The sequence below is a fragment of the Rhododendron vialii genome, chromosome 5a (genome assembly GCF_030253575.1).
Source record: "Rhododendron vialii isolate Sample 1 chromosome 5a, ASM3025357v1".
Classification (NCBI taxonomy): domain Eukaryota; kingdom Viridiplantae; phylum Streptophyta; class Magnoliopsida; order Ericales; family Ericaceae; genus Rhododendron; species Rhododendron vialii.
This window is the reverse complement of record NC_080561.1, coordinates 18,788,744-18,813,024: the sequence shown is the minus strand read 5'-3', so window position 1 is coordinate 18,813,024 and position 24,281 is coordinate 18,788,744. Positions and strand designations below refer to the sequence as shown.

General features: G+C 42.2%; 1 protein-coding gene and 1 non-coding gene across 2 annotated transcripts in view; one reads left to right on the top strand and one right to left on the bottom strand.

The window, feature by feature from the left end:
• LOC131326928 (uncharacterized) overlaps window positions 1–24,281 on the bottom strand; it is a 33,211-nt gene that overhangs the window by 2,503 nt on the left and 6,427 nt on the right. Inside the window, exons 3-19 of the mRNA XM_058359841.1 lie at window positions 22,564–22,700; window positions 22,404–22,449; window positions 9,685–9,897; window positions 9,053–9,556; window positions 8,837–8,971; window positions 8,529–8,744; window positions 8,359–8,448; window positions 8,020–8,264; window positions 7,842–7,930; window positions 5,382–5,422; window positions 5,058–5,088; window positions 4,846–4,968; window positions 4,524–4,741; window positions 4,330–4,425; window positions 4,113–4,225; window positions 3,772–3,907; window positions 3,576–3,680 (exon numbers count right to left, since the gene is read on the bottom strand). Coding sequence (XP_058215824.1) covers window positions 3,576–3,680; window positions 3,772–3,907; window positions 4,113–4,225; window positions 4,330–4,425; window positions 4,524–4,741; window positions 4,846–4,968; window positions 5,058–5,088; window positions 5,382–5,422; window positions 7,842–7,930; window positions 8,020–8,264; window positions 8,359–8,448; window positions 8,529–8,744; window positions 8,837–8,971; window positions 9,053–9,556; window positions 9,685–9,897; window positions 22,404–22,449; window positions 22,564–22,700 — 2,538 coding nt within the window. The remainder of the gene's footprint in view (window positions 1–3,575; window positions 3,681–3,771; window positions 3,908–4,112; window positions 4,226–4,329; window positions 4,426–4,523; window positions 4,742–4,845; window positions 4,969–5,057; window positions 5,089–5,381; window positions 5,423–7,841; window positions 7,931–8,019; window positions 8,265–8,358; window positions 8,449–8,528; window positions 8,745–8,836; window positions 8,972–9,052; window positions 9,557–9,684; window positions 9,898–22,403; window positions 22,450–22,563; window positions 22,701–24,281) is intronic.
• LOC131328147 (small nucleolar RNA snoR100) lies at window positions 23,213–23,320 on the top strand. The gene has a single exon (XR_009200425.1). It is a non-coding gene; the product is annotated as a small nucleolar RNA snoR100 (small nucleolar RNA).

The window sequence follows — 24,281 nt, the reverse complement described above, 5'->3', positions numbered from 1 at the left end:
TTTCCGATCGAATTTCGATGATCCGAGCCGCTCAATGTATTCAGAACGTGATTTTAACGGTACCCGCGAGAAATTGGCAAAAAAAATGACCGGGAAGGACTTCATCCTTGCAGTTTTTGTTTGAACCGTTCGATAAAAAACAAACAAAAACTGCTAGGATGAAGCCCTTCCCGGTCATTTTTTTTGCTGATTTCTCGCGGGTACCCTTAAAATCATGTTTTGAACACATTGAGCGGCTCGGATCATCGAAATTCAATCGGGAAAGAGAGGTCCGCATTTTATTAAAATGAGGTGATCCTTACGGAAGACGGACTTTATATATAAATATATATATATATATATATATATATATATGTATATATACAGTCCGGATCCAATGAGGGATCCCTCACTGCCTTATGGTGCGGGACTCCCCTTTCCCGATCGAATTGCAACGATCTGAGCCGCTCAAAGTGTGCAGAACGTGATTTTAAGGGTACCCGCGAGAAATCAGCAAAAAAAATGATCAGGAAGGGCTTGATTCGAGCAGTTTTTTACTGAACCGTTCAATTAAAAACTGTTCGGATCAAGCCCTTCCCGATCATTTTTTTTGCTGATTTCTCGTGGGTACCTTTAAAATCACATTCTGATCACTTTGAGCGGCTTGGATCGTCACAATTAGATCGGGAAAGGGAAGTCCCGCACGGTAGCACCGTGAGGGATCCCTCATTGGATCCGGACTCTGTGCATATATATATATATGGGGCGGTTCCGTGGACAACGAATTAAACACGTAAAAAAGCACCCCAAATCTCAATCTCATAGTTTCCGATTAAATTTTTATGATTCGAACCGTTCAACGTGTGCAGAATGTGATTTTAAGGGTACCCGTGAAAAATTAGCAAAAAATATGACCGTGAAGTGCTTATTTTGAGCAATTTTTAATTAAACCGTTCATCAAATCTAAGCTAAATATTGCTCAGATCAAGCCCTTCCTAGTCTTTTTTTTTGCTGATTTCTCGCGAGTACCCTTAAAATCATGTTCTGATCACATTGAGCGGCTCGAATCATTAAAATTTGATCGGGAACTATGAGGTGTTTTTTTAGGTGTCTAATTAGTTGTACCCGGAACTGCCTCGATATATATATATATATTCTCATAAAAAAATTGTATAATTATGTACATGTATGCGAAAACCCTATCATTTTATACCCATCACCTTTCTTACACAAACCCTATCCAAATACCCTCACATCAACCTCTAACAAGATCAAAACCCTGAGAATTTTATCTTGAACACATCAAATCAACCAAGTGGGAGAGAGATAAATATAGAGAGAGATGGGGAATTTGGCTGAGAGAGGGGAAAAGGGAGGAGATGGGTTTGTAATCTCTTACACATCTTATCTCTTACATCACTACACTATACTATATTTACAACCTATGTTGTAGCATTAAGTTGACCGGCGGGGGGGGGGGAAGAGAGAGAGAGAAAGCGCGCTTAAAAGAGAGGGAGGGAAAGGAGATGGAATTAATTTTGCTCTATATTGCCTTACACAAAACCAATGATGATGTTCTTACTTACATGATTTGACGAGAGAGAGAGAGAGAGAGAAGAGCAGGTGTCGTCATATAAGTCTACCTTACCCTAATGTTGTATCCTTATCAACCTACAGAGAGAGAGAGAGAGAGAGGAGAGAGAGAGGAGCCAAGAGATGAGAGAGGGTGATGCGGGAGCCTATAAATACACCTTCTTCCTTTCATTAATGGGACACACTTTCACACCCCTTTCCCACATCATTGCTCCAATTAGCTCACGCCTCCACCACATTGCCACCACTTATTCACCACTTTTACCACCCTCCAATCCAATCTAAAATAGTTCCAAAGTTATTTTAGAGTTGTTTTTTTTTTGTTTTTTGTAAAAAGAAAGTTGGGTTCTTTTAGTCAATTCAAGCCGAAGTGACGTGCCACCCACATCCCGACCTGACGCTACTGTAGCCCACCACTACCGCCAAGAAGCACGGTAGAAACCTCCTTACTTACCTAAATATATAATCGTTATAATATTTGTCAAAATACCGGAATTTAGCTTTTATGATTAGCATGTGAAAAAAAAAATAATGATAATAGAAGTAAACCACCTGAAAACTGAAAAATGATATCTTGTTTAAATGATGGAAATGTTCAAAACTTGCTACATGTACTGTACTTATTTTTTAAGTTAAGAAAAGCATGACAGAGTTTAGTCATTATACTTGGAACCCAAATGTTATTGCATGATAAAATTTTAAGTGGTAAGATGTAAAGTGTGTTAACCGATAACGTGGCGGAATTGTTGATCTTATACTATGGGTTGTTGAAATTTTTGGATGGTAAAGTAGAAAAGCATGGAAATTAGGGATTTATTATTATAGCATAATTTTTAGCAAAAGAATAATGTGAACGCGAGGAAATGATGTGTGTTTACGAGACACAGGACACGAGAAATGAAATACAAAAAGAAAAGAGAAAACGGAAAGTGAAAAAGTTAATGATTGTGTGAGCATGAGAGCCTGGTAGGATTAGTAAAGCTGGTCGGGGGAATCATGGCTTGGGTGTGCATGTGTGAACACGAGAGCCCGGTAGGATCTGAAAGAATGGTCAGCAGAACCAGTTTCGTGTGAGTGGTGAAAGAGCCAATGAATTGAATAAGATTGAGAGCCCAGTAGGATCTGAAAGAGATGATTAGCGGAATCAATACTTTTGGGTGGCAAAATTTGAGTTTAGCCTGGGAGCCCGATAGGATCTAAAAGATGGTTGGCACAACCAATACTCGAGAAAATATAATCGAAAGTGGAAATCGATATTGAAAAAATGATGACACAAATTACGATACGCTGCAATGACGATAAGCCCTGACAAGACACTGACACTTTATTTGCTGATTTGATTTTAAGAGATGAATTGATAAATTTCTGCTTTTTAATTTACGATGCTATTTTTGCTAATGTAGGGGACATAAGGGTGGGAGTTAGCTACTGAGCTTAAAACTTCACGGTGTTACTTTTGTGACCCTAACATATTATGCTAGACCTAGGTGACGAACAGGGGAATATTATAACTTGGAGGAGTTCGGAGCAGAGCAAACTGTTAAGGACGTCAAGAAGAGTAGAAATTACCTTAGTGCCTTTTCCTGAATTTGAATAAATGTAATTTGAATTATAAGACATATTTGGTTTGCAATGACTTAATTATCATTTTATTTAAATAAATATTAACTTCATTTAACGTTCCCAAAAACCGGGGCATTACAAGACACGCCGGGGACAGGCGTGTCTCAAGTTAAACAAGCCTGGGTTCCATTCATAATTTTTTTTTTAAATTATTCCCAGGAATAATACTAATATTTACTCCATACAAAGTAAAATGTTAGAATAGCCAAATAAAATATTATTTGTGGATACAACACTCGAATTCGAATGACTAACAAACTAAAAATATTTTGCCACTTGTCCCCTGCCAAGTGTCCTCATATTTTAGAATTGTCGTGTCCCGTGTCCATGCTTCAAAAGTTCTCTCAGTCTCGCTTTAATAAGAGGGAAAGAATTAATACCAGGGGATTAGATGAAAGAACAAGATTACACACACAACTGTAGACAGCCGCGGATTCCTCGCGATCTTCTTTCAAAGGTAGAACTTTCAAGAAAACAGGAATCACCTAAGAGAAGAAACAAAAATAAATAAAGCACTAGGAAAGAAATGAAGGCAACAAGAAATAGGAACATGTCAGATCTGACCAAATTATAAACCTGATTCAAAGGAATGGATTCAGGGTGGACCATTATCATCCTTGCCACTGCACCAGCTGCATTATCCCTAACAGCATCATCTGGCTCAGAATCCCCAAACAGTGGATAAAGTGAACGTAGTACATCGCCATAGTATCTGGCACAGATGGAAAGAAAATGCTGTAAACGTGCAAATGCAGTATAGTGCAAAATCAGAATCAAACCTAATTGAACGGTATCTTCAAAAATAAATCGTCAAAAGTTACCCAAATATAACAGTCACAATACGTACGGAAGGAAACATAGCAAATAACAGAAAGATCAAAAAGCCAAAAGTAAATGATTAGTAATTGGAAGAATACTTTAGAACAGAATCACCGCCATTTTTGCACAGCTCTCCAACACAAAACGCAGCATTCCTCCTATTAGTTGCCACCGATGATAGTAGTTCTTTGAGTACCAAGGGCATTACAGCCTGAAAATGACCAAATTTATCACAAATTAAATGTAAATGTAGGTAGTAACCACACATATACAAGGAGCAATCAAACAGCTAGTCATAGATTCCTGAGAAACTACATCAATATATCCTGCAATTGGAGCTCCCATATGCTGAGCAACTTCTGCAAGACATGCAACCACCATGGTCCGATCCGGTGGTGGGCGAGAAGCTTTCTGCAATTGCCAATTAATTACAATTTGAGTGAGTTTACAACTATGAACTGATAGCACGACATTTGAACATTCCATATCAGTTGCAATTTTTGACCCACCGCAAATTTCATTAAAGGACCAAACATATTCTCAAAGATGGGGGCAAATTGGGACCCCATGGACTTCGCAAAGGCAGGAAGGAGGTCAGAAACTGCATCCATTAGCACTTCATCATGTTCAGTATCATCATCATCAATTTCACCATCAGATTCTGTTTGCTGACAAGCTGATTCCTCTCTAAGCAATATCATTGTTGCTTCAACAAGCCGGACAATATCTGATTCCAAATCAGCGGAAGCACATTATGATTGAAGAAAATTCAGTTTGCACTAGATAAATTCCAACGGATAGAAGAGATGAAATTCATGATTCCGTACTTACATGGTTCAATCGCCATGTATCCATTATCTTTGATAAAGTCAGATATGCTCATACAAGCTTGAGCGACAACTTCCTTGTCATCATCTTCAGTCATCGTCTTGATATAAATGTTCATTACAGTATCTGTACAAATAAATTTATAGATCCTCCATAAAATTGGATGTTGCCTTGAAAATGCCCTAGTGATGCAATTATCTGGATCAACCTCTTACCTAAGACTTCTCTTGCCTTCGTTGGCCCTTCCTGCAAGGAGACAAGAAGGAACTTTTTACCATATTAGTACCATTACCATGTTTGGCTGATGGTTGCATTATATGGGGCTTAACCAAGACCCACAAACAAGTAACCAATTTAAAAACTAGGGGCAGTGTTTCCCCAAGCAGTCCCAGTAGTGAAACCAGTCAATAAAGTTCTCCGTTAGAAACATTAACTACTCTACATAGTTCAAATCTACAGATATGCTCCCAACTAACCACATACCCAAGCCAGTACATGCAATGTAAAAAAAGGCAAGGAAATAGAATACGCAGGCTTACATGTTGAGATTGGAATATGGCTTGGGCAGCTGTCAAAATATCTGCAATCAACGGATCAATGAATATCCAGTTTGGGATTAGTAATTGATTTACCTCAGCAACTCGATGATAAATGAGAAAACTTAGTAGCAAACCTACTAAGGACCAGTTCTACCAACACATAAACATTAATAGAATGATTGCTAAGTTTAGACCCAGCAGGATTATAACTTCAGTTTTCTTTACCTAGCAGGAAAGTTAATTCACTGTATCACCTAACAAGCCGTTGACTTTACATGTATAAATGAAAAACTAATATGGGTATGATTATGCTAGTCACCTGTGTACACAGACCATTGTCTTCAAAACTTTCATGTTATGGCAAAAATAACCCAAAAATGATAGAGGTACAGAAATTTTGGGACCGAATCCGGACCGACGGCCGCCGGCGAGCCATCTCCGGCCACCGGACGGCCGATCCGAGCCGTCCAAAAATTCTAAAAAAAAAAACCGAGGGGCCCCACGCGGGAATCAACGTCATCCGAGGTGTGTAGGGTGCTTGATCGGAGCACCCCTTTTCGTATGTGTATATGTATATACATATACACATACGAAAAGGGGTGCTCCGATCAAGCACCCTACACACCTCGGATGACGTTGATTCCCGCGTGGGGCCCCTCGGTTTTTTTTTTTAGAATTTTTGGACGGCTCGGATCGGCCGTCCGGTGGCCGGAGATGGCTCGCCGGCGGCCGTCGGTCCGGATTCGGTCCCAAAATTTCTGTACCTGTAGTGTTACTCCTCACTTAAGTGAACTAACATAATGTTATGCATTACCATGGTTCTCTTGGTGGACGCCATTATGTAACAGCTCAGTTACAAAGGTGGCACACTCACTCTTTTTAAAGTTGTCTAGTCTTCCTACCTATTTCCTGCCCGTCCATCCCATCCTGGTATTGGTGGCTTAAAAGCTTCAGAATTAGCGGAATGGAGCTTGTGAGGAGTTTACATACACCTGCTTAGATTGGAAGAAGGTCTGTTCTTTGGAACAGTATGGTGGTCATCGTTTTTAATGAAGCCTTCCTTCAAAGTGTCCTTGATATACGGTCATATGAAGGATAAGTGTAGCTATGCCAAGCAAGGTTTGTTGACTCCCAAGGTGGAAGCATCTCACCGAAGGAGTGTTTGGAAAGGAATCAGCATGTTAAGGGATGAATCTTAGAAGCATTCTCTTCAAGGTGGGGAGAGGTGACATTGTCAGATATTTGGTGAGGTAGGTGGTGCATTGACGGAATTCCCCACTATTTTTGTTGTTGCGTCTGATTAGAAAACTTCAGTGACGAACTTATTGAAGGGTAGGGAGAAATAACTTGCGAAATGTGTTCCTTTGAGGAGATATTTGCATGATTGGAAGGTTGAAATTTTTTGTGGATTTCCTTTGATTGCTTTATGGCCATTCTGGTGGAGAGGAGGGCGATTCTAGGAGGATGTCTTGTTCGAGTGGTGGGGAAATGGAGGACGAAGGAAGGAGCTCCTGCTGCCACTTGGTTGATGTGACTTATCTGGCAAGCGTAAATAAAACATTCAAGGTGTTGAGAATAGGTTACTAGATTGAAAAACTCCTTTTTGTCCATTTTATACAATTGCCTTTGAGGGACTGACAAACCTTCTCTGGATAACCTTTTGAATTTGTAGATTCTTTAGTGTCAAGAATCTTTAGTCTTGCTTGTAGGTTTTTTGTTTTGCTCTTTGTCGTGGGAGGTTACCATGGCTTCACCTCCTCTTGCAAGGGTACCACCCTTTTTTCACACAGAGATACTACCAAGCGTCATTTGATAATGTCAATCTTAAAGAAACTTCTTCCCCTAGAATAAAAAACCTAGTTCCATTAGGTTTCATCTATTAATTTGGCCTTTCTCGCTAAAACTTAGATGCTTTCAAAGAAAAAAATTCATTTTAGGTATCATAACCATCTACTTAGATGTCCATGCGATCGAAACTGCAAACAAACTGCAGATTGCACAAAGTAACATTGTATGTAACTTACGCTAGACAAACAGTGAACTCTGACATAAGTATTTAGTATCCCAAACACATTAAGTACACAAACCAGAATGAGAAGGTGCTAGGGGCACATATTTTGGCACGGCTACACAGACAAAAATCATGGTGACTTAGTAGTAGGCCGTCGTGGCTTATGAACATCATAAGCTAGATCTAAATGCGAGAGAGATTTTCTTTTCACCGACTCCTAGTTTTCCTTTCTCTCCACCAAAACTACTTATGGATTGTCTTGAGATATATAAGAGAGAAACACTAACAAGTATATGCAATAGCTAATTTAGCATACTTGACAAATCTAAAATGTGAATCCTTGGTGCCTCTTGTATAGACAATTCCTTATCAACAAAAATATGAACATGCATCTCAAAACACGCTCACTGAGGCTTTTGTATTTTCTGGTAAATTCAACCTGTACTCACGTTTCAATGAAGTAATGGACTGAAGCCGAACATCCTCATGAAAGTAGGTTGAATGTCTAACCAAAATCTTCAATGACTCCTCCAAATAGCTTATGATGATCAAGGAATTCAATCAAACATCTACCATTTCCCAGGCTGGAACAAAAACAAAATAAAAAACCACACACACAAAGGATACGGTGCAAAGGAACTCTTTGTATGCAAAGCAAATAAGCCAAGGGCCTGAGTTGCAGCAGCCTTCTCATCCAATACTCCAGTTCTTATGCTGATATTTCGAACCCTTGGTTCATCATGAGCTTCATCATCAGAGGAAACTCCATCAAATCCATTAACATTCTCATCCTCGGATTCATCAATATCCACAGCAGATCCATCATCAAGATTGCAGGAGGAAACTGCTAGAGGTACTACATGCGGAAGGTACTATTTACCAGAAGAAAATTCCACATAATTAACAAGCATACGCAAACAACTAGACACAGACGCGCAAACTTAATATGACCAAAGCCATGCATACCTGCGCAAATCCATCATCCAAAATCTCTGCTATGTTGCTGAAGAAGCCATGAGTGTATTCCCGAAGTTCACTGAACTCCAACCCAAACCCCTGACAAATTGAACCGCCATAATTAAATGCCCATATAATATTCCGAGTACTTCCAATTAAAAAAAGCCAAAGTTAATTACAGCTATGGAGGCTTCAATGAAAGGGGGTAAAATTGGTTCCATCCGCTTTCTCCCCACAGACATTGCGATTATGCCAACTAATTCAGTTGCCCTTGCTCGTGACCGGAGGTCCTCGTCCTTTGTCAGCACCATGAATATTTTCATCAACTCCAGAACCCTTTCAGCGTATGGAATGAAGGATCGCTCCGCAGCAGATGCAACTGAACCGATTGCAGACTGCACCAACATTAGTAACAAGTTTACTTAAAGGTATAAAAAAAAATTACATAGATCCATCATGCTAAGTTGTCTGTATGAAAAATCATTACCATGCATGTCTCCTGCAAATGACGGGGGCTATTCTGAAGAGCTGCAAGCAATTTTATCATCAGAGGATCAACAAAAGGAAGTATTTCTTCACCCATGTTCTCACAAAATGCTGCCAGAGCATAGTATGATTTTTCCTGCACAGAAGCAATGAGTTGCATTATGTAACATATGTTGTCCATATCAGATTTAATGTCTTACCAAATGTTTAGGTGTACCTTTACTTCATCAGAGGCATCCTCCAGAGCATTTAGAATGCAAGGAAGAACACTTTCATAGTGAGACACAATCTCAGGCTGCAAATACTCTGCAAATTGACCCAGTGCAAATGATGCAGCCCCCCTTACCATTTGTTCAGGATCTCTGAGAGCCCCCAAGACTATCTGAAGAACTGGCTCCAATTTATTTTTCATCAATTCCAAACAACCCTCTGAAATAACACCTAATGCTGTAACTGATGCTTCCCGAAACTTCGGATTAACACTCTGACTGCTCAAAGAAGAAAATTCAAAGACAGGCGGGAACACATGTTTCGAAAGATTTAAAGCCATGGTATCAATAACTTCAGCAGCCGCACGATCCGGTGCAAGATCATCATCATTATCATTCTCGGAAGCTTCAGCAAGCAGTGGACAAATAACTTGCAGGATAGGAATGACCAGCTTGTGCTTTTTAAGGGTATTGGATTTGTACTTTGCAAGCCATGAAATTATTTGGATAGCCTGACAAGGTACCAAAAAAAAAGAAAAAAAAGATTAAGAAAACAGACAACAAACATTTACAGCAATATTTGTCGTACGCAAATGTGAGATAGTAATCACAAGAAAAAGATATTCATCTTGATCTGAACCTGATGCCGAGTGCTAGTTTCCAAATTCTGACTAGAGCAAACTTCAAGAGAGAACTGCACTATGGCCTTAACTGATTCCCCAAGAAGAGGTGCAGGAGATTCAATCAGCTCGTCAAAAATTTCAAAAGCAATTACAGCCACATCCTCTTCACCAGAGGCAAGGCATTGTCTTGATACATTTAAAATGCTAGGAATGAACTCTCGAAACTTGACCTGCGCAGGTATGGCAAACACTAAGGGCACAAAAAAGCCATTAGAAAGTGCTGCATAAATAACTTAATTCCCCAAGACGAGGTGCAGGAGATTCAATCAGCTCGTCAAAAATTTCAAAAGCAATTACAGCCACATCCTCTTCACCAGAGGCAAGGCATTGTCATTGATACATTTAAAATGCTAGGAATAAACTCTCGAAACTTGACCAGCGCAGGTATGGCAAACACTAAGTGCACAAAAAAGTCATTAGAAAGTGCTGCATAAATAACTTAATTTCCCACCAATAGCCTCAAGGTGCTCACACTATGCATAAAATATAAAAACCAAGTGGCAGTACGAGTACATGGTGAGGGCTATTGTCCAAGACAGGTTTAGCACAGAAAATACTGAATGTCTTCGGTGAAAAATTTAACTGATGAAGGTACACAGGAACTTGTCATAGTTGCAAACTTCCAATATGACTAATTCTAAGATGGGGCACATAAGCAACAGTATGGTACCAAATCCTATTTTAATAAGTTGGGGGACTGAGATTAAAAGTACGGCAAAGGCCAAAAAAAATGAAAGGAACCAACTGAAAAAGAATGCTCCATAGTTGATTATACAGGATCTAGAGTAACAAGATAAACATCCAGGGAGTTGACTGGGAAATCCATTAATAGTTTCTAATAGGCATATTGCAAAAACAAAACAGTGGCATGCATGCTACCTGCAGATGCAATGTACAACTTTCATTACTTATCCCTTAACCATTTCAGCGTCTCAATGAAATGGAAACTGACAAACGGACATCCTTCTATACAGTTTGGACAAGTCCACATCTGTATGGAGGTATTCCCGAACAAGTACAACTAAACGGCCGAACACGTGGTATGAGGGATCACGGAAAGAATACAATGATAAGAACCACCATGAGCAGTGATCGGCGATATGGACAAGTGGCATGAGAAGTCATTGGTCCAAGATATCTGTTCGGCAGATATAGATATACAATGGCATTTGTCTAAATGTTATTGCAGGACTAGTTACATGTGAAGTAGCTAGCCCAGGCAAACCTGTTCGGCAATGAGATAGCCGAACAAGGAAAGAACTCTAGTCAAGTGCTAAAGAAGGAAGAACGCTCTGGAAGGGTCCAAAAGCAGTGTTATTTCGTTAAAGAAAGAGATCCCGAGAATATAGGGTCTAGAAAGGATACCCAGTGAGAGTGGGATGTACGGCCAGCTATGGAAAAGAGTCCTAAATGGACTAAGGTAATGAACAGATAAAGGAAAGAGAATCCACGATATTCTGGTTTCCTATACGAGGTAGGAAACCTAGGGCAACACGGATACTTGGGCAACAAGTATCCAAGAATCTATAAATATGAGGTAAACCTAGAGGTAAAAGGTACGCAACACATTGCTTTCATACAATACTTCTTATTAAGATTTAGGGTTTTTTGCTAGTACGTGATACTAACTTAGGCATCGGAGGGCCTTTGCCACGAGAGGCAAAGGTGCGCTCACCCCTTGTATGTTTTGCAGATTAGGGATCTAACGACGAATTAGGGTTTCGGTGAAATAGCACGAATAGCCGTAGCAGTCTGGTGTTGTTCTAAGTACCAATTGCTTTCTTCCCCCTACAATTGGCGCCGTCTGTGGGAAACGAACAATTTCCCTTTGAAAAACGACCATGGTGGAAATAAATCCAGCAACACCACACGATCCGAAAAATCTGCTAGATGGAGGTGGAGATAAATCTCCGCCTGGGGCTCCGAGAAAGCCCGAAGGCGGACACAGGAGGACCACGAGTAAAGGCCGCTCCCTTACTGTTCATGACAACTCTTAAGAACAGAGAGGGTGGGACGGCTTCGAGATCCACGAGAAGGAGTAAATCCCACCGAAGGGATGAATCGGTCGCACACTCCAGGAGTGTGCACCATAGCGAAGATATCCTCGATAAAAAGAGACAAGAAATCAAGGAGTATGTTCGTCTGATTAAAAAACGAGAGCATGAGATCAGGGAGCTAGAGGGAATCTGGGAACACCCGAAGGATTCCGGACTATCTCGAAGAAATTCCAGGGGCAACGAGTATGCTATGGTAAAATACAGAAAAGCCCCTTCATGAGGAAGGAGCAGAAGCAGAATTCCAACCCCAAGGCGACACAAAACTTCTCCACGAAAAAAGAGGAGCAGGAGCAAAAGCCGAACACCGGAACGAAGGAAGGCTTCTTCAAGAAGGAGGAGAAGCAGGGGCCGAAGTGGGACTAGGAAACATCATAGGGACAGGTATGAGAGACCTGATTCCGATTGGGAAAGGACTAGACCCAACAAAACAAAGGGACTAGAAGATGAAACCATGACTGCACGAGAAGCAGCACGAAAGGCACTGAGGAATATTGCATCCTCCCCTTTTGCAAGAAAGTTACAGGAGACTAGGTTGCCGAGTAGAGTGAAACACGGAACATTCATCATCTACGAGACAGATGCTGATCCCGTGGCCCACATACAACATTACCAACAGGCAATGTTTATGCATGAAGGAGACAATGCAATTATGTGCAAGATGTTCCCATCGAGTTTGGGGAAGGTAGCTTTGTCTTGATTCCATAAGTTGGGACCACGCTCCATCCGAACATGGGTGCAGTTGGCTGAAGAATTCACTGCTCGGTTCTTAACAAGCAGAAGAGCTCCAAAAACTTTTGAGAGCCTCTCCTTTATGAAACAAGGCTAGGACGAGCCGATCAGGAGTTATGCAAAGAAATACTGGGAGACTTTCAATGAGATCGAAGGTTGCAGTGAGGAGTACGCGATAGCCACGTTCAAAACCGGGTTGCCTGTTCGGGGAGAACTGCGTAAGTCCTTGAACATGAGTCCAGTGGGAACACTAGCAAAGTTAATGGAACGGATCGAGCAGCATGCCAGGAACGAGGATGACATACTACGAGAACACGGCAAAGTAGTTGCCGAGCAAGTCAAAGGCCCTACAAAGAAAGCAAATAAGCCAGAGCCCAAAACCTATCGAGAAAGGAAAGACTATGGGCAGGCTAAGAGAGAGCCGTACAAATAACCACCTGATCCCAAATCTTTCTTTTCTATTACCACAGTTTGGAAAGAGCCCATCTATAGGATTCTTTATCGAATAAAGAATCAGCCTTACTTCAAATGGCCCCCAAGTCTAGGTGGAGATAAAAATACGAAACGTGCTACGAATCAGCACTGCAGCTACCATAAGGATTGGGGCCATATGACTGAGGATTGTGAAATGTTTAAAAGGCACCTTGACGATTTGGTCTCACGAGGCTATCTCAAAGAATTTATCCAAGAAGATCCCAATTGGATTACGAGCAGAATCCAAAAGGCATAATCCATATGATACATGGATTGGCCGTGCCTTACACGAGGAACGAAGTGAGATTACTCCAAAGACAGATCAAACATGACCAACACGTAATGCAGCTAAGAAAGAAGAGAGGGCGTGACGAAGAAACATGCAACGAGGGCATAGTTTTCACGGATAAGGATCTGGGAGGAGTCCAGGTACCTCACAATGATGCTTTAGTCATAACCCTACGAGTTGGGGAATATGACATGGAAAGAATCCTGATGGATTCAGGGAGTTGCACCGAGGTGCTATATTACGATGCATTCAAGAAGTTGGGACTGACTCAAGCAGATTTGGTACAGTCAGTAACCCCCTGGTCGGATTCGGGGCAGGAGCAGTTTGGCCATTAGGAAAGGTAACTTTGCTTGTACGGGCTGGGACAGTGTTACTACAAACTGACTTCCTGATGGTAGATGTGCCATCCTCCTATAACGTGATTATAGAGAGAACATGGTTACACAAGATGAGGGCAGTCTCTTCCACCTTCCATCAAATGGTAAAGTTCTCAGGATCCAATGGGATTGAAAAGATCAAGGGTAACCAGAAGGTAGCTCAACAGTGTTTGGTGTCCATCGTAAAGAGAATCCAGAATGCCCACCATGTCCATACGGTGGAAGTCCCGGATCAACCGACTATCGAGGACGTCGGAAAGGACCCAACAGAGAGGGTAATTGAGGGTTTGAAGAAAATACAGATCAACGAGACTGATCCAGAAAGGTATTTCCTCATTGGAGAATCATTACCTGCTGAGGAAGAGGCTGAATTGGTAAGTTTCCTAAAGACATACATTGACGTAATTGCTTGGATACCGGAGGAAATGCCCGGGGTGGATGCAGATGTCATCTGCCACCATTTGAACGTTAATCCACAACATAAGCCAGTCATTCAGAGGAAGAGAAGGGCAGCCATGCAGCATGTTGACGTTGTTATCGAAGAGGTAGATCGTTTGTTGGAGGCCAAGGCAATACGAGAGGTTTATTATCCAAAATGGTTATCCAACACAGTGGTAGTGAAAAAGAAGAATGGAAAATGGCATGTCTGTGTAGATTTCACAGACTTAAACAAAGCATGCCCAAAAGATAGCTTTCCTCTTCCTAGAATTGACCAATTAGTAGATGCCACTGCTGGATATGAGCGGATGAGCTTTCTCGACGCATACCGAGGATATCATCAAATTGCTATGTTTGGTCCTGATCAGGACAAAACTTCTTTCATTACACCACGAGGGTTGTACTGTTTTAGTGTCATGCCCTTTGGACTGAGGAATGCAGGGGCAATATACCAAAGACTGGCAACCATCATGTTCAAAAAGCTCCTTGGTAAGACCATGGAGGTTTACATTGATGATATGGTGGTGAAAAGTAAGACTCACCAAGGACACATAGCAGATTTAAAGGAGGCCTTTGAAATCCTGAGGAAGTACAAACTAAAACTCAACGCCTCGAAATGTGCGTTTGGGGTGGAATCTGGAAAGTTCTTAGGTCATCTTGTAACCATGAGAGGAATTGAGGCAAACCCTGACCAAATAACGACCCTACAGAATTTGCAAAGTCCCAAAACCACAAAGGAAGTCCAGAGATTGATTGGAATGGCTGCAGCACTCAACAGATTTATCAGCAGATCAAGTGATAAGTGCAGACCCTTTTTTCAGTTGCTAAAAAAAAAGGAAGGATTTAAATGGGTAATAGAGTGTGAGCAAGCCTTCCAGGACCTAAAGAAGTATTTGGCCGAAGCCCCACTTCTGTCAACTCCACTTCCTGGTGAGTCTTTAATTTTGTATCTGGCAGTTTCTGAACATGTTGTAAGTGCGGTCTTGTTAAGGGATACAGGATCCGAGCAAATCCCAGTCTATTACGTAAGCAAAACATTGCTAGATGCAGAAACAAGGTATCTGCCCCTTGAGAAGCTGGTCCTAGCATTAAGGACAGCAACAAGAAAATTACCATATTATTTTCAAAGTCATAAGGTTGTGGTTTATACTGAGTTCCCATTGAAGTCGCTGCTACGAAAAGCAGATTTCTCGAGAAGAATCTCAACTTGGTCCGTCGAGTTAAGCCAATACGATATTGATTATTAGCCACGCACGGCAATCAAAGGCCAAGTGTTGCCTGATTTTGTGGCAAAATTCTCGCCTACAGTAGCACCTTTGCCTCCTACGAGAAAGGAGCAGGTAGCAGGGCCACCAGCAAAGAAGAACCAGGCCCCAGCCGAACAAAATCCCCTGGAATGGAAGCTATTTGTTGACGGATCAACATGTAACACGGGGTCAGGGATTGGGATTGTGCTCTTTCCCCCTGATGGAGTGATGTTGGAGCTGTCTGTTCGGCTAGGGTTCAGTGCATCAAATAATGTGGCGGAGTATGAGGCACTCCTAGCTGGATTGAGAAGTGCACGAACATTGAAAGTAAAACGAGTTAGGGTATATTGTGATTCACAGCTCGTGGTCAATCAACTGTCCGGGGAATACGAAACCCAGAGTGAAAAGATGGCAGCCTATGTGCAGGCAGCCAAAGACCTGCTTGATACCTTCAAAAGGGTATATATTGAACAGATAAGTTTTGGACAGAATGCTCACGCAGATTCATTAGCTTGGTTGGCTGCAGCTGTACCAACTGAGTTTAAAAGGAAGGTGGCAGTAGAGTATCTGAGTGAGCCAAGCATTGGGAGAAGTGTGGAGTTGGTCTTGGACGTGAACCAAGGACCAAGTTGGATGGATCCAATCGTGGAGTTTTTACGAGACGAAATACTCCCTTCTGACAAAAAGGAGGCTCACAAGATAAGGACCAAATCTGCTAGGTTTTGGCTGTCCCCAGAGAGAAAATTGTACAGGAAGTCTTTTACAGGTCCCTATTTGCTTTGTGTGCATTCTGAGATGGTGCAAAAATTCCTACACGAAATTCATGAGGGAACCTGTGGAAGCCATGCTGGGGGCAGATCCATAGCCCACCGAGCAATTACCCAAGGTTATTGGTGGCCACACATGCAAGAAGATGCCAAGGTTTATGTGAAAATCTGTGAAAAGTGTCAGAAGTTCTCACCAATGATTCAGACACCAACAGAAGACTCGGTGCCATTGACAAGTCCTTGGCCATTTGCCCAATGGGGTATGGACATCGTGGGTCCACTCCACAAAGCAACTGGCAATAGGAAATTTCTGTTGGTGGCAACGGATTACTTCACTAAGTGGATTGAGGCAGAACCGTTGGCTAAGATCACTGAACCTATGATAGAAAGGTTCGTGTGGAAAAGTATTATTACTTGATTTGGGGTCCCTTATTCATTGATTACAGACAATGGGTCCCGGTTTCAGAAAAAGTTTAAAGCTTTTTGTGCCCAATACGGGATACGAAATTACTACTCAACCCCAGCCTACCCTCAGAGTAACGGGCAGGCAGAAGCTTTTAACAAAACCATTCTTGACGGGATCAAGAAAAGGTTGGATAAAGCAAAGGGAAAGTGGCCAGATGAATTACCATTGGTACTATGGGCGCATCAAACAACGCCTAGGAGGTCTACGGGAGAGACCCCCTATTCATTAGCATATGGTACAGAGGCAGTTATACCCCTAGAAGTTGGCCTTCCAACCAATAGAACTGCGTTGGTTGAGAGTGGGGGCAATGACAGGGCGCTTGAGATTGAGCTTGACCTTGCCGAGGAAAGGAGGGAAAGGGCTCTGGTTCATTTAGCCTCATATCAGGAGCGCAGATGATGAAAAGCTACAACAAAAATGTCCACCCGCGAGAGTTTGGTGTTGGAGACCTTGTACTTCGAAAGGTGCTCGGTAACACCAAGGTGGCCAACGAGGGCAAGTTAGGGGCCAATTGGGAAGGCCTGTATCGAGTGACCGAGGTTATGGGCATAGGGGCTTACAGATTGACAGATTTGGAAGGAAACCCAGTACCAAGGCCTTGGAATGTCAATAATTTAAGGAAGTTTTTTATTTAAAGGCCTCCAGTCATTTAGGGCTGCATATCGTGATTGTGTGGGAGTTACGAGTAAAACTCTTACGTTTTTATTACTTGTTAGTTGCAAGGGGTACGAATAACGCCCTCTTGAGTTTCAGATATTATGAATAAAATCACTTTTGCAGTATAATATTGCGTTCTTGGTATTTGTCCTAAGAATACGAACTACGGACTTGGTTTCCCCCATTCGTAATGGGGAGCAGGGAACAGGCACCTATACTTGCAAGGGGTACGAATAACGCCCTCTTGAGTTTCAAATATTATGAATAAAATCACTTTTTGCAGTATAATATTGCGTTCTTGGTATTTGTCCTAAGAATACGAACTACGGACTTGGTTTCCCCCATTTGTATTGGGGAGCAGGGAACAGGCACCTATACACTAAGTACGAGAAACTTAAAACTGTTGAGTACGTGAAACTTAGCGAGTACAAGTATGAAACACTTGTATGGTTTGCAATTCATTTCAAGTACGAGAAACTTAGAAATATTTAAGTACGAGAAACTAAAATAAAGTACGTGAAACTTAGCAAATACACGTATGAAACACTTGTATGATTGAGGAACTTAGAAATATTTAAATACGAGAAACTTAGATACATACAAGTACGAAAAAACTTGGTTCGCATACAAAAACATGCTTGAACACTTGCAGTACATACAAGTACGAGAAACTGAGGATTGTATAAGTACGCAAAACTTACAATTTATTTAAGAGTACGAGCAACTTAAACATCATCTAAGTACGAGAAACTTAGATGTGCAGGATTACTGAGTACGAAACACTAAGCTAAATAAACATAACGAGCATATGTTTAAAGGGTCAATCATCATAAACTTTGTTTGGATAATCTGTTTGCATCCGAACACATGCAAACACAAGAGGAAGCCGAGCAAAATGTATATTCATGCCGCAAGGGGCTGAATACTTGTGTTATCAAAAGTATAGAAAGTACTGGTGCCACGCAAGGCTCGAATATCACGGTCACAAAGGACCGGCCAAAATGTTTTAAAAAGTATTTTATGCAACCTTACCAAATCAATCCAAGTTCTGGACCTCTCAATGCGTTTCATCTGGGACCTCTCCACTGACTCCTGCGGTAATATCACCTTCAGTTGCATTCTCCTCCAGGTTAATGGGCTCGATGGTTGAGTCTCGAACAGGTGATTGCACAGGGTGAGAGTCAATTGGCGTATCCTCTCCTGCATCAGCAAACTCTTCAATCTGCCGTTCAACGTCATCCTCTAAGGTCTCCTCGTGTTCTTGAGAGGCTGCAAAACGCCTGCTCGGTAGGTCATTCTCCACCCAGAGGACTGAGTCTTCGGTAGTGCCAACCTTTGTCAAACAGGCCTCCCAGCTGGCGACCCAGATTTGGTCTTGTATGGCTGGCATCTGCTCCACATAGCTGGCTGTAGCAGCATTGAACCCCTTCTAGTAACCTTCTTCATAAGCAGCTTGTTTGGTCCTGTCCATTTCTGACAAAGCCTGGTTGAGGCTGTCTTTAGCTGTTCCGAGTTTTCCTTTCGCCTCTTCAAAATCAGCCTTGGCTTTGTCTCTTTCTCTCTCTAGTCTTGAGATTGTACGGAGCAGCCTAGTGTTGTCGTTCAACAACCTGATCCTCTCAGCATCTGCGTCTTGGAACTTCTCACCCAGTGTAATCATCTTTTGAATGAACTGAGAGATGTCCAAGAATAGTGACAATACTGTAATAGTGAACAAGGGGAACATGGAGCGTGCATAAAGTAATGATAATACTTTACCTTTATCCCACTAACGAGACCAGTGGAGATGAGCCGATCAGGTGGAGATCCAGACTCCTTCTGCATATCAACAGGCAGCAGAAGGCCTTGGGCAAGTGCTAGTGCAGTTTCAGAGAAACTTGCACTATCCCCAACATGAACGGACCGATCACCCCTGGTGAATTGAGGGGCCCAGGTTTGAGGTAATGCTTGGGTACTCGGCGATAGGGGGCTGGAATCGAAGCTGCGGCTTGTTCGGCGGCATCACCGGAGTCTGCTGCTCTAGGACGTTTGTCCCGATGAGCATCACCAGCTTCATGAACAGTATCGGACCCTCGAGGAGAAGAGGAAGACTGGGTAGAGCCACCCCTGGTACGGCGGGGTGGGGGAGGGGCATGCCCGGTTGACGCTGCCCTCCCAGAGCCCCGTCCCCGGGCAGAAACGATCAGGAGAGAGCTAAGGTTTATGGGTTGATGGGACATTGTACCTAAATTTGGCGGAGACGGGGAATAACCGGATGACGAAGATTGACTGGTATCAAGATCAACGGCTGGTTGTTCGGGTTGACGTTGAGAGACGGCTTGACGTTGGGAGGACCTTCTAAGGATTAAGTGAGGCAATGGGATGCCCTCGGAGACGGGTACTTCACCTGGTTGCCTGGCAACAGTAACTCCAGCACAGGATCTCGAACTCCATGGTTGGGGAGCAGTCGAAGTTGAGGCAGCACTAGTACTTGGGTTGGCGAGTCTTCTGTCAATAACCCCTCTGAACGCAGGATCGTATCCTAATAGAACGTCCGCGTTGCGACCCCGACCAGGCTCACCTGTATATTTCAGGATTTTGTTAATATCCGTTGTTCGGACGTAACTTGGCTCTCGCCTGGGACGTTTGTTGGCGTTATCCGCTGTAGATTAAAGCACAGGTATGCTTTAAATACAAAACAGAGGAAAACAGTGGAAAGAAATTATGAGTAGAGCAAATAAAATCAGGAGCATACGTGGGTAGCCCCAAATATGGGGGCAATGGAAGTCCACCACCTGGCCATCTTCCCCTATTGGCTCGAATGCTCCGGTAACGTAGAGGAAGTCAATCTCGTGGTCGCGAGCAAAATCAAGCAAATTTAGCACAAGACGCTTTTCTGCTCTTCTGACCTTGAAGTAATATGTATTGAAATCGGGGTTTAGCACGATGCTATACCACCACTGAATGTCCCAAATTCCTAACTGGGTCCCCAGAATTCTATTCAGAGCTATTACTCCCATTACAATCCTAAATACGTTCGTTGAAACTTGCATGTGGTGAGACGATACCAATTCAGGATCTGGCGGAGAAGTGGGTGAAGGGGAAATCGAACCCCACCCTCGACAATGGCCACAATAGGGATACACATTCTATCCCATGAGCCACCGTCCCTATCTGCTCCCAATGGGGCAAGTTTGAGGCCCACATTGTCAGGGACATTATATTCTGCCCTAAATGCTGCCATGGCAGTAGGAGTTTCACAAAGTTTCCTAAACTTACTGGGTTGAGGAAGGTTTTCATTGTCATCCGCCATTGAGGTATTCAAAAGAAAGCTATGAAATCAGAAAAGGGTATGAACTAGCCCTAGAAATTAGCGGTTCTGAGATCTCAGAATGGACTAAAAAATGAAGTAAGAACAAGGATCTTACAAAGATACTGTGAAGATTCCCCGGGACGCAATCGAATTTGCAGACAACGGCGATGGCGGATGTGAGGCGGGTTATTTTCGCCTGGTTTTAGAGAGAGAAAGAGAGGATTCAAGTTTTAGGTAGAAAACCCAAAAGTATCCTTTCTAGGGGTTTAGAGTGGAAGGAACAGAGACGAAACGTCTCCTCCCACACCGTTACAAGAAAAGTAACGGAAAGAAGGCTTCGAAGGATGCCGTTCTGACGCCGTTTTGGCCGAAACGTCAGTCAGAATTAAATACAAGACGTACGAAATGTGCCACGTGGAAACACTACTTCGAGGAAATGATGATTAAACCACCAAAAACACCAATGGATTTGGGTATTATGTCTACATGGGATTCGAGAAGCTCGGCTCTGGATCTAGTTCTAGCTTTACCTGTAGCCCCCGAGTAGCGGCAACAAGAAAAGCTGGGGAGCAATTGTAGGGAGGTATTCCCGAACAAGTACAACTAAACGGCCGAACACGTGGTATGAGGGATCACGGAAAGAATACAATGATAAGAACCACCATGAGCAGTGATCGGCGATATGGACAAGTGGCATGAGAAGTCATTGGTCCAAGATATCTGTTCGACAGATATAGATATACAATGGCATTTGTCTAAATGTTATTGCAGGACTAGTTACATGTGAAGTAGCTAGCCCAGGCAAACCTGTTCGGCAATGAGATAGCCGAACAAGGAAAGAACTCTAGTCAAGTGCTAAAGAAGGAAGAACGCTCTGGAAGGGTCCAGAAGCAGTGTTATTCCGTTAAAGAAAGAGATCCCGAGAATATAGGGTCTAGAAAGGATACCCAGCGAGAGTGGGATGTACGGCCAGATATGGAAAAGAGTCCTAAATGGACTAAGGTAATGAACAGATAAAGGAAAGAGAATCCACGATATTCTGGTTTCCTATACAAGGTAGGAAACCTAGGGCAACACGGATACTTGGGCAACAAGTATCCAAGAATCTATAAATATGAGGTAAACCTAGAGGTAAAAGGTACGCAACACATTGCTTTCATACAATACTTCTTATTGAGATTTAGGGTTTTTTGCTAGTACGTGATACTAACTTAGACATCGGAGGGCCTTTGCCACGAGAGGCAAAGGTGCGCTCACCCCTTGTCTGTTTTGCAGATTAGGGATCTAACAACGAATTAGGGTTCCGGTGAAACAGCACGAATAGCCGTAGCAGTCCGGTGCTGTTCTAAGTACCAATTGCTTTCTTCCCCCTACAACATACATGTTGAGGTGGATGTGTGGTAAAACTAGAAGAGACAGGATTAGAAATGAAACGGTTCGTGAGATGGTAGGTGTAGCACCCATAGAAGAGAAGTTGAGGGAAAATAGGCTAAGATGGTTTGGGCATGTCTACCGTAGACCAGGAGATGCAGTAGTTAAAAGAGCAGATATGATAGCTTTGGGTAGCAATACTACAGGGAGGGGTAGACCTAAATTGACATTAGATGCTGTGGTACGCAACGATATGAGTATAGTAGGTTTGTGTGAACAAATGGCTCTTGACAGAGCTCAATGGAGGAAAAGGATTCATGTAGCCGACCCCAAGTGATTGGGACTTCAGGCTCGGTTTGGTTTGGTTACATGTACCATCTAACTCAACCTAAAACTCATAAGCCAACAATCTCTGACCAACATTTGATCAACTAATTAACACACGTCCTTTTTCCAGATAGAAAGCATAATCAAATTGGTTCCCTAGTATCAACAAAATCAAAATTACTCACCACTTCAACCCCATCATGAGTGCACTCAAGGAAAGAGCCAATTGCCCTGAAAACATAATTAATGCAATTTGCCGCAAATTAGTTTTCGGCATGCATGCAAAGATGATATCTAAGACCAGAAGAGCAAACGAACTATGGACCAAATTTTAAAAAGACTTACTTTAGTGCGGCAACTCTAACTTTGTTACTGGTCTCATCCTGAAGGCACTTGAGTAAAAGAGATTGCAAGTCTGCAAAATGTGGCTGGAATGAATTTCCGATTGTTTCGGTTAAAGAGCTGAAAAGGATCAATGCCACCTTTCATCACAGAAAGCAAGACAACAAAGTGTTAGCAATTACATCCTCAAGACAATTACCAATATAAATTATCAAGGAAATATGGAACGAGAACTCATACATAATGCCTCACTAGCATAATAAAACTCCCAGACATGTACATGTGGAAGTAGACATTTCAAGCAGGACATGTACCAATAACCTCCCTTATAGAAAGCTGATAATCATAAATCAGTTGGACATTTTGTGATGAAGGGATGAACGAACTTCGTTTATGTTTGAACATATATAATTATATGGATGTGTCACGAGTTCGGAGTTCCTAGACTTAGCCATAAGTTAGTTGGTAATTATATATTTATATCTACTGAGGTAAAATCTTGAGGCCATCAAGGATCTCCACTATTGAAGAAAAATCGTGATACAAAGTAGGTCACAAGCTTCAGTAGTCAGGAATTTACAAATGTAGTTCGTGAATATAATAAGTAGATATGCATATAACTGACAATGTGCATACCGATGCTCTAGACTATCAATGAAGGAAGCACGGTAATATGCACAGAAATTGAATTGGGTCTCTAGGCATACCCTCTTTGATGCCATTTAGCTTTGATTTGGGGGCATGGTTCGGCAGCAAAACAGGTATACGAGGGCCACTATTTCAGTGGTATTCTGAGACCAGCCACTATGTGCATATTGCCAAAGGTTAGGTCTGTTTCCAATCCTCCCCCGCCCATACCCCCAATGATTGGGGATTACATGGGTTCTGTTGTCATTGTTGTTGTTGTACATGCATATAATGGACAACAGTTATCTCAACTACTCTACCTTCCTTCCTGTTCTGATAACTATAACTAAAGCTCATATGGACACTACTCCCAATTATTTTGATATTGTTGGTAAAAACAAACAAACTATAAGGATGCGAGATACACTAAAAAAAGCAGAAGACAAAGAAAAAAGGACAACTAATCATCCCTTAATGACTCCCCTGTCACCAAAATATAACTCCCACAAAGCACCCACGAAAGAAAAGTCCAAATATGATCCCTTTACCAACAATGATCAAAAGAAGAGGTACGAGCCAAAGGAGTTACCATTGATAAATCTTCAAAGGTACACTGGTTTATCCAAACAAACCATTAAGGGCATAGGAGCCCCCATGCATGGCTTCTTATCCCTCTTCACTTGGCAGTTATGGTGATTGGACATTTGGCCCAACAATCATATAACTGAAGAACATAAGGAACCTGTACCCAACCAAGCCAAAAGCGAGAACAAACTCCATGTAGCTCTAGCACCATCAGAATGGATCACAAAATGATCCAGTCACTCCACTCATTTCATTTGAACATGCAACACCAAAGAAGAAAAAAGAAGCCCATCTTACCCTAATAGTCAACAGTATGGCATCCAAAGTCCCCGCGCATGAAAAGTAATCTTTCCGTACGGCCACATAACAGAAAGGGCTAAATATGAAAACAATATGCCACTCTAAATCCCAAATTCATGATTAAAGCATGGATGTTATTAGATGTTAACCACCAACTTATCTAAAAGTTTAAGTTGTTAGAGGGGCAACTTTATTATTTATACCTTCAA